The 10,437-nt window shown below is 42.9% G+C and overlaps 1 protein-coding gene across 1 annotated transcript; it reads left to right on the forward strand.

Moving 5' to 3' along the window:
* Window positions 1-1,935: 1,935 nt before the first annotated feature.
* Window positions 1,936-6,061, forward strand: LOC104270368 (selenide, water dikinase 1; the record flags this gene model as incomplete). The annotated part of the gene is made up of 2 exons (XM_009864701.1): window positions 1,936-2,198; window positions 5,958-6,061. Coding segments are annotated over exons 1-2 (297 nt in total), but the record flags the coding sequence as incomplete, so codon positions are not given.
* Window positions 6,062-10,437: the final 4,376 nt, after the last annotated feature.

Here is a 10,437-nt window from a genome sequence, read left to right on the forward strand (position 1 = left end):
CCGCGGCACCGGGACTCGCCTGCAGCGCTGCGGAGACCTTCCTGACAGAGCTCCTGGGTTCCTGCACCCTGGATGGTTCCCGCTAAGGAAACCCGTCTCGTTTGACTCGGTACTTGTTTTCAAACCGAGGAACCTGCTGTGTTTTTACAGTCCTGAAGGCTGCACAGAAAGTTCCTGGTAGGCTGCGGCCTCTGAGCCCTCTCCGATGCGAGTGGGTAGGGGGTGCTAAGCGTTAACAGTTGTAGGAAGGAACGTGTTTCCCCTTGGGGGTCGCGCTGCTTCTTAAAAATGTCTGGAATTAATTAGAATGAAGTGTTAAAAAAGAATGAAAAAACCACATCCTCCTCCTTTGAAAGCTTTTGTCTCTCCCGTATCTGTTGACAGGTTGTTTTCCAGACACTGACTTTTTGTAGTTGCTGTTGTTTTATTGTTTTGGGTCTTGGTGGGGTTTGGTGGTTTGGGTTTTTTTTGGATTGCAAGTGCTCAGTGTCTTGCACTGGAAGACAACAGCTACAAACTGAATTCATTGCTCATCCAAGACACGTTCCTGTAACTGGAGTTTGGATTCCTGCCCGAGCCTGGGCTTTGGGAGATTTGTTTTAAATGAGCGCCACGCCTCCTGGAGAAGGAGGGAAAGCTCTGTAAGGGGGAGTTGGGCTCCACATCAGAAGTTCTCAGGGAGCTTAAAACTACGATTCCTACAAAGTGTATTAAATAATTTAGTAGACTTAAAGGTTTGTAGAGTGGACATACTTGTTAATAAGTGCTCTGTAGGGGAGATCAGTTGCACAGTCTGTATTTGCCTCTTTCTTACATTTAGTACTGACTGAGCGAGTACTGGTCACTTGCAGTTGTGTTTTTGCTTTTCAGCTTAACCTCGTAACAGCATGACCATCAGTATCAGATTTTGTCAGCGATGCTGCTCAACTCCCTCTTCTCGCTAGGCAGGATCCTTGCTTTCTAAGAAACTACGGCAGAGACAGGTTGTTTTCAGTAATTCCTGAAAACTTATTTTCTGAGAAAGTTGAGTTGTGTTTTATCACAGCCGTTCTTGTTTAGAAGTCAGTGTCTCTGTTAGGCCTCTTATTAGTTTTGGAGTGTGGTGTATGTGAGTCAGAGTGGAAAAACGTTCTAAAATTAGACACGCATTGTTAAGAATTTTATTTAATGAGTTGCGTCAGTGTCTTTTTACATTACCATTTTAATGGGCAATTCTCTGTATTCTCAGTATTGCTAACTGACTAAAAAAGGGCTTGAGAGGCAAGAAACTTTTTTTTTTGGTCAACATTTTTATGTCTGCGAGCATACTCAAATGTAAGCTGGCATGTTTGCAGGTAAACCAGTCTGCTTAAATATGACCTCTTTGTTCTTCTGTTACCTGTACTGACAGAACACCAGGATTGCATTTTCCCCCAAGGAGAACAGGTGTATTACGATGTTCCAGGTTCTTACATCAGAACTGAAGGAGAGCCATTATTTGAAAAGCATCTTACTTTTGAGATTAATATGTTAATGGCTAAAATTATGACCCTGTGCTGAGCTGAATGCAAACAGATGTGTCTGCTAAGCTTCTTGCAGGATCAGAGCCCAGGCTGCCTTTTGGAAATTGGCCTCAATGCTCTGGGAACTGTTATTTCTTTCGTTACTTCTGTGTTAAATGAGGTTGGTTAGTGTGTTAGATTCTTTTTCAAATGAAAAACTTTTTCATCATATCTGGAAAAGAAATTCAGTCTGGGATTTGTGTGGCGTAGTTATAGTTTTAATTGTTGGAAGATGGTCTTAGAGAAGTGAGTTGTCTGAAATGTGCCCACCTGTCCTAACAAGTGAACGGCGTCATTGAGTGCTTGCTTCCTTTTTAACTTGCTCCATGTGGAAAACCTGTTGTCTTACAGGCCCTAGGGATTTCTGATGTTCCAAATTTTTGTTTTTTAATTAGACTGATCAGCAGAGAAACTGATACCGTTGCTCTGGGGTGGGAAAGGCCATCAGTCAGTGCGAGAGAACCATGTCTGTCCGGGAGTCCTTTAACCCAGAAAGTTACGAACTGGACAAGAGCTTCCGTCTGACCCGATTCACTGAACTGAAAGGCACAGGCTGCAAAGTGCCACAGGATGTCTTACAGAAACTGCTCGAATCTCTACAAGAAAACCATTTTCAGGAAGATGAACAGTTCCTGGGGGCAGTTATGCCCAGGTTGGGTAAGTCGCACCTCTAGACACCGTGGTTTTTCTGTTTGGTCTGCTTAGTGACATGATCTCATTTGCAGTTTGTTTAATCAGTTTGAAAATTATGTGTTGTCTAGTGCATGCACAGCATACAGAAGTTTGAAGAATGAGTCTCATGTTGTTGCTTCTTGACATCTGGGATACAAGAATATTATTTTAATTATTTAACGTCCTGCAGTGCGCCTAGCTGCAAAGAAAAAAGTGGTCAGCAGTGGCCATTGTTGAGGCATGTGTTTAGACGTTAGTCTTCTCTCCCTTTCCCCAGTAGGTGTTTTGCAAACTGAAGTTGTATCAATTAATTTCTGGACTCCTATATTCATACATTGCCTTTAGAAATTTATGCAATGAGTGCAATAAATGTTATGTAAATAGGTGACTTGCAGGTGAAGTTCTGCTCTTCCTCCCTTCCCCTCTGTTCCTGGGTCAGAGAAACGGAAGAGAAAACCTTCTCACTTCAGCTGAGGCTAGGAGCGGAGTGTTTCATGGTTGTCATTTTTCCTTTCAGTCTTTTTGTTGTTCCCCACTCGTATTTTTTTTGCTCACCTGTAGAAGCTACCTGGGAAAGGCTTTCTTTCCAAGACCTCTATGTTGTTGCCAGCTTCACTTTCCCTTTGATATTTGCACAATGATGTAACCAGTAAGGGAAAACAACCTGTACAGGCCGCCTACATGGGGAACAGGGCGAACGTAGGTATTTTGATACCAGATCCTGTACCTAATATTGATATAGATAAATTAATGTAGATAATGTGTTTAATGACACTTAATTCTGTTTATCTATTTACTCAGCCATACGTGTTCAGTCTCTGTTTTGCAGTGCAGGATGATTTTTTTTTTTTTTAATCTTAACTTTTTTTAATCTCAGTGTGGCATTTGTTCTGAAGTTATTTAATTATCGATTTAGTGTCCAATAACCTTATTTAAAATTATTTTAACATTGCTAATTGTCTATTAGCAGGCTAACAGGTTGCAACTCATTCTGGTAGAGATTGAATTCAGTGAGAGATTAGCGAGGAGCCCGTGTTCTTGCTTAAACAAAGGCGATCTTTGTATGAAATATCTAAGCAGCAATTGTGTGTGGAGCTGCGGTGGCACTATAATTTAATACTCCCTAATGAAGGACACTTCCAGCTTCTTTTATCCACATATTGCTATTTATATGGGATTTTTAAGTTAAAGAAGTTGTTTGCAATATTATTTCGATTTGGGAAATTTCTAAAATCAGTAATAGTTTGGTCTAGCTTAAATTACCTAGCCTTTTTTTCTTTTCTCTGTTAAAAACTTAGTCTCTAAACAGTAGTGGAACTGCTAATAGATTTTTCTTCTCCAGCTATATGAAAGTGTAGAAAAAATAGATTAATTCCGTCAATATGTAGATGTGGTATTATGTAACACAAATTCTGTTAGAAATAGAAGGTGGAGAGTTCAGGTGTCTAAAAATATGCTTTTCTGGTGAGTATCCCTTTAATAAATACATCTTCAAGTAAGCTTGGTGTTACTTGCATCTGATACCTTGTGCTTAAAAGAGGTAGACAGGTAACTTCACAGCCTGTGCATATGCACCGTGCCTTTGAGATGCGGTCAAGAGGGAAATTGCTAATAGCGGGCTCAAGCTCACTCCTTTTTTAGTCCTGCAAGTCCTATTACCCAGAGCAGTCTTAGATATGACTGTGAGCATATCCGTGAGTAAGATACTGAAAGCTTGATATTAGTTCTTAAGAGCTGTTACAGACCTTGAAATCACTATTTTCAGTCACCTTTCTGAAGAGATTCTCTTATTTAGTTACTCCTTTCAGTGAAACAGAAATGTAGCCTCAGGCTCGTCATGGGCCCTTGGCCTCTCTGCCAAGTAGCACTGTTGCTGAAGTTGTAGAAAACCCCACAAGTGAAATCTGTCTTGCAGCATTGTGATATGAATAGGTGAACTGAGGGCAAAACAGCTCCTGTACATGAGCCACTTCTCTGTAACTGTCGCGTGCACTTCCTTGGAGACACCGGACATCATGTGAAGTGCCTTGGGAGCTTCTGCAGAGGATGAGCGACCCTTAATTACTGCTCATGAGCTTCTGTCAGTAGCTTTTCCCTTCTGCGACAAGGTCTTCTGCCTCCGTAGGCAGGAGAGGCAAGATCGTCTGCACCTACGTGCCTGTTGCCTCGCAGACCTGCTCTGCATCCTCGTAGACCAGTAGAACAGTTTTCACTGAAAGAGACCTTCAGGATCATTGAGTCCAACCTTTTCCTAGCCCTATCAGCACCGCTAAACCATGTCCTTCAAGGCAACATCTACCCTTCTCTTAAAAACCTCTAGGCATTGTGACTCAACCACGTCCCTGGGCAGGCTGTTCCAATGGCTGACAACTCTCTCAGTAAAGAAATTCTTCCTAATATCCAACCTGAACCTCCCCTGCTGCAACTTAAGGCCGTTTCCCATCGTCCTATCACTCACCGCTAGGGAGAACAGATCAACCCCCACCTTGCTACAACCTCCTGTTGGGTAGTTGTAGAGAGCGATAAGGTCTCCCCTCAATCTCCTCTTCTCCAGGCTAAACAGCCCCAGATCCTCAGCCGTTCCTCACAGGACAGATGTTCCAAATCCTTTGCCAGCTTGGCAGCCGCCTCTGTACCCTCTCCAGCACCTCAGTGTCCCTCTTACAGTGAGCCCAAAACTGGACACAGTACTCAAGGTGTGGCCTCACCAAAGCTGAGTAGAGGGGAATGGTCACCTCCCTGCTCCTGCTGGCCACACTCGGCAGGACCTCAGATGACAACAGCTCACTCCAGTCCTGTGCAGGACACTGCCAGATACTGGCTTGTAGCTCTTTGTAGGTACTGTGCTTCATTAATACCTGGGGAGAAGTTAGGTGGCATCTGCTCCCTGAGCACTGGCTGTTTGAAGACTCTTGCCCTGCAAGGTGAGCAGAGTGGTTCTGGGCAGCTTACTGCCCGCCCGGGGAGGAGATAAACTGCTGCCGTTGCCACAAGGCACAGCAAAGGTGTCTGTCGACAGGGAGCGCGGCCCAGCAAGCCTGCTGTGATTTGTCACCCGCTGCTTTTGTGTGGGCTCTTGCATCACGGTAAATGCCATGTGGTTTTAATATTGCTTATTCTATTTGAAATATCTGCTGTCAGGAAAAAGGCTGTGCTTGGTGTTGTGGTTTTCTCAAAGGAGTTTCCCTGTCTAGCAGGTTGTCTTGCTGCCTTTCAGCCTCACAGAAGTAAGGAGAGGTTAACACAGTTGCAAAAGCTCGAAGTGGCTGAATCATCTTTCACCAAGGGCCCCGGCTGTGCTGTGACTTGTGGCGTTCTTTTTGTTTCTCCTAAAGTGAGGAGATGCCCTGTTAATATGTTTTTGTTGAAATCAGAGTGGCAGGAAAACCTATTGCTTTCAATAATACTAATTTACATAGTTCCTCTTCACTTTAAATGTACATACTTATAAGCACAGATGTTCTTAATGCACTATTCTTATGTTGCAAAAAGATGTGAAATATTTTAGTGTAGTTCTTGCTTTCAGCTGTTTACGTTCCTGTTCAGTCAGGAGTTTCCACTCTTCGCTTTGTTTTCCTCTGATTTTGTGCCATGTGCTTTCTCTAAGGAAGGAATTTACCACGTCTGTTTAGTCAGTTTTGCGAGTTGTGTTTCACAGACATGTTTTCTAAGTTCTCTTGTTAAGAGCAACAGGTAATTAAGGGTGAAGTTAGTCACCTCACTCATGGATTTCTATTTTTGCAGGAATTGGGATGGATACTTGTGTTATTCCGTTAAGACATGGAGGTTTGTCGTTGGTCCAGACGACAGATTATATTTATCCTATTGTGGATGATCCTTATATGATGGTAAGTTGGCTAAACTTATTTATTTGCTATAATGCTGATTTGATTTGTTCCTCTTGTTTACCAGCCCGAAGGTAGTTGTGACTGTGTCGTGTGTTCTACATGAGCGGTTTTAAGTGTTTGATTAATTGCATTCAGAGTCTTTCCTAAATACATGTGAAGAGGGAATGGCTTAGTTTCATCCTGTAGTCTTTTCCATGTCACCCAGGAATGCTGCAGTACTGCTTTCTGTAGGTGAAAGTCAGGAGAACTGCAACTTTTCATTCCAATTTCCCTCCATCTGTTGTTCTGTGGGATTTGGCTTAAAAAGCCTAGAAGGGGTAGTGACGGGGCTGGAAGCTGTGAAGCAGCAGACAGTAAACTCCACTTAAAAGCAAAACCGCGTTGTAGTTGGCCTTTGAGGTTCTGAAATAACCAGGTAACATGTTAGAACTGGAAATGCCTAAATGACAGTGGTTGGCAGTAGCACCTGGCAATTTCAGAGTGCTTTGTGAACACCGGGTTTCCTCTTGTACTACCTCTGCTTGCACATGGAGAAGTTGAAATGACTTGTTGGAAGTTTCATGCGCTTTGACTTCAGTTCCTTCCGTGTCCCTATTTCATTTAGTCCATCTTAGCAGGGATTCCTCTCTGGTGTTAAGTGTGGCAGTGATCAGTATTGACTTCAACAGGAGGCCGTGGGGGAAACAAGTGAACTTTCAAAAAGGACTTAGTAAAGCTGTAATGAATTCTACAGGAGGTGTTTGTTAAATGAAAGTTGAGAAATACTAGAATTTGTATTTCCTGTGATTTGAATGTGACTCCTTCAAGGCATGCTTGTGCTGCTCTTCCTGCTCTGGCAGGGAAGTTGGACTAGAGGATCTCTAGAGGTCCCTTCCAACCCCTAAAATTCTATAATATTTTGCTTTATTTGCTAGTTTTAGTTCATTATTTGTTCTTTGACACCTGTCAGATTGATTTTGGACATGCAGTCCAAAACTGGGACTGACTGATTTTTTTTTTTTTTTTAACCTGCTTGACCAGGTGTTGTGCACATAGGCAAGCCTAGCTGCTTTGATTTCTGTTCCAGAAGAGCTCTCTTTCTGCAAAATGAGCAGCCAAAATCTCAGGCTGGCCTGTGGCATACAGGTTTGTTGAGCTCTCCTGAGAAATTTGATTCCTGTAGCTTGCTTTAATATCAGGTGGGAACTCGTCAGGGACCAGAGGAACAGGAAGAAACAGCTGTTGGAGAGCTGTGTTCATCAACTGAGAAACTCTCTTTTCTCACCTTGTGAGGGACAGTGGGAGGCAGCTGTGGTGAAGGAGGAGGGTTGTTTTGTTTGGAGATACAAAGAATTTGAGATACCACAGGAGTGGATAGATGAGCCTGTGCCCAGAGGATGTTTAGGCCAGTGTGGTAGGAGTGGAATGTAAATCTGGCCTTAGTCCAACTTGAGTGGCTGCTTCATAGTTACAGTCTATAGTGTGATCCACATGCACCAGCAGCTGTAACTTTGGTGTTTTCAAACTCTCAAGTCCTTCACTTTTCATTCTTGTCAACATTAATATGGTGGTCGGCCACTTACTGAACTGTTTGCAGATGTGTATTTCTTCTGAAAAGCTAACTAGGAACTCCGTCGCAAGCCATTCTGCAGTGATGATCCAGCAGGATTGGCTGCTGGATCCTCTACTTGGACCTCTCTCTCTTGGGCACTCGATTACTGTGGGGCAATATAGACTGTAATTTTCTTGTGTGGAACAACATCAGCTAAAGGTCAGTCACATACATGGGGTTTATGGGTTGTTAAGAGCAGAGGAATGGTCATGCTCAGCAATCTCGAGCTTGTGTCCAGGCTGTATAAAGGAGTGTGCTCTGGGTTCCTCTGTTCAAGACAGATTGCTGCTGGCCTACCTCTCCAACTGCTTATTCTGTTTTTAGCCTAAAAGCCCTCTGACCCGTGCCTGTTGTTACCGCTCTCTGTTCTCGTTATCGCTCACATGCAGTCCGTGCTCTGCTTCTTGCTTTTCTGCTCGGTCTCCTTAACTAGTCAATTCTAGTCTGGTTTTGGGACGATGTTGCCTGATTTAAGAGTGTCTTCCTCTCTCTGTGCACAGTGTCTATCTGCAGCTCCTGATCTCATCTCTCTTCCAAGTTACAGGGGAGAGAAAACAAAGAGGGAAAAGCCAGAAGTACAAATGGACTCCAAGCTGGGTGCTGTGACATAGGGGGTTAGAAGATGGCTGAGAAAGGCAAAACTGTGTATGAACTCAGCTGAACTTCAGATTTCTGCTTCAGAAAATAGCTTTTTCTCACTCTGTCACTGCCTATTTTAAAACAAAGTTCTGCAGTTAGATGCGAAAACCATCTTCCTCTTTTTCCTGTTTCCCCTTCTCTTTGGGTTTGTTCTTGAAAATACTCAATCCATGTTGTCTGAATTATCCCTAGGATATGTGCCTGTAAAATCTGTATCCAGATAAGACTTCTCAGTTTAAATGGCTTAACATAGAAGTTACAAGCAATTGAAAATAGGTTTCATGCCAAGTATCAAGCCACTGGTAGTGGGACTGGCACTGGCCTCTGTTATAGTACTTTAGAGATGCCTTTTTTGAGAACAGCATCTGGAAAGTGGCTGGTTTGAGAATGGACTTCCTTCTTCCTCCATTCCAGGGACCATTCTACTCTTTTAAGAAGAATCTTCACTCAAGACTGCAGACAGGTGTCCGATACTTCATCCTTTGCCCTTATAAATAGTTCTTAGCATCACACGTAGATACTTGTGTTTCAGGCAGATGAGGCAGGCAGTCGGGTAGCGTGCAGGCTTGTGAATCCTGTTGTATTTATCAGTGTTTGCAAACCGTGTCTAGTTCCCTCTGCTACTCCAGACTTGAGACTCACACTCCCTGAATTTGTTTCTGTAGCAGTATTGCCAGTTGGCAAAAGTGGTTTTAGTCTGACCTCTGACTGCTAGAATAGAGAGCTGTTGTCACTGTGGTTTAAAAAAACTTTTCTGTCCCTCTGAAGAGGACATAAACCAGCAGGTTGCTTGGGAAATACTGAAGATAGTGGAGAATGGTTTCATAGTCCCCTTCCAAAAAAAAAGGAACATGGCAGGTTTTAGGGTACGTAAACCTCTAGAAATTTAATAGACAATATCCATCAAACCATGCAGTACACAACTCGCTCTTTTGATGGTTTAAGATTTAAGGGATTAAAACATATTCCAGTTCCAAATCTAAAGGATCCTCCTGATGCCACTGGAAGCTCTTGAATTTGTGGAAAAACTTGATATATGTATTTGTCATCATCAAGTAAGGTAACTGCCTGAAAAAATAGATATTTTTTTTTTTAAAAAAAAAAAACAAACAAAAATCCTGGATGAGTGATTAAACTGTAAGGTTTTAGAGATGTTTATATTCTTTTCTTTTTCTTTTTTTCCCCCCCCCAAACTTGTCTTCCAGCTAAAGCATCTTTGTGTAATCCAAATTGCATCAGATAAGCATGTTATTGTTCTTATCGTGGTGGTGTTGCCTCTGAACTGTATGAAAAGCCCAGATTTAAAATCATAAAACCAGATGTTTCTTACAGTTTTACAGCTGTAAACCTTAAAACAATTTTAATAAAATGTGTGGAGTCTTTCAGAGTAACACAACAGGATTAGTCCCATATTTTAAAATTATCTTACTGTCCCTTAGGGCATGTCCTGTGCCAAAGTTCTCCATCTTCATCAGGAAACACAATGTTTCACCTGTGCTGGGTCCACATCCCAGCAAACCCTCACTCAGACCCATTCGTTTAACAAAATCAGAGTAGAAAGCTCATGTGATGCAAGTGGTGCCTTCTGGCAGCTTTAAGACATCTCAAGAGGAATCTTCAACAGAAGACTAGGTCTCTTGGACAAATTTTTCCTAGTGGGGGTGTTCACACCTGTGCAAAAGTCAACTAAAATGTACGTGCTTGTCAAGGATTACGGCCAGGGTGGCCACTAAATGGATGACAGATGCTCTCTATTAATCCTGCTCTCCTCCCAAAGGGGAAGGGAAAAGGGGAGAAGTCAGAGAGACTTACACATTGGAAAAAGAAACTAATCTAGCTTTAATGAAACAGTAATAGCGTTAATAAGAAAAATAAGGAGAATTATATATACCAAGCCAATATTGAACCCACCCGCACTATGGGAATCCCAACTGCTGCTGCAGAGCAGGCAGGGGCCAGGGAAGTCCCAGAGTGATCTCTGTGGCAGACAGGAACTGGTTCCAGGAGCTGCGTCCAGGAGCTCACACGTCAAGATCAAGGGCAGGGGAGTGGTTGGAGTCCTCAAATGTTGGCCATGGAATCACAGGATGTTTGAGTTTGGAATGGACCTCTAGAGATGTAGTCCAGCCCCCCTGCCAGAGCAGGA

This window comes from Apaloderma vittatum, unplaced genomic scaffold (assembly GCF_000703405.1).
Source record: "Apaloderma vittatum isolate BGI_N311 unplaced genomic scaffold, ASM70340v1 scaffold32282, whole genome shotgun sequence".
Taxonomy (NCBI): domain Eukaryota; kingdom Metazoa; phylum Chordata; class Aves; order Trogoniformes; family Trogonidae; genus Apaloderma; species Apaloderma vittatum.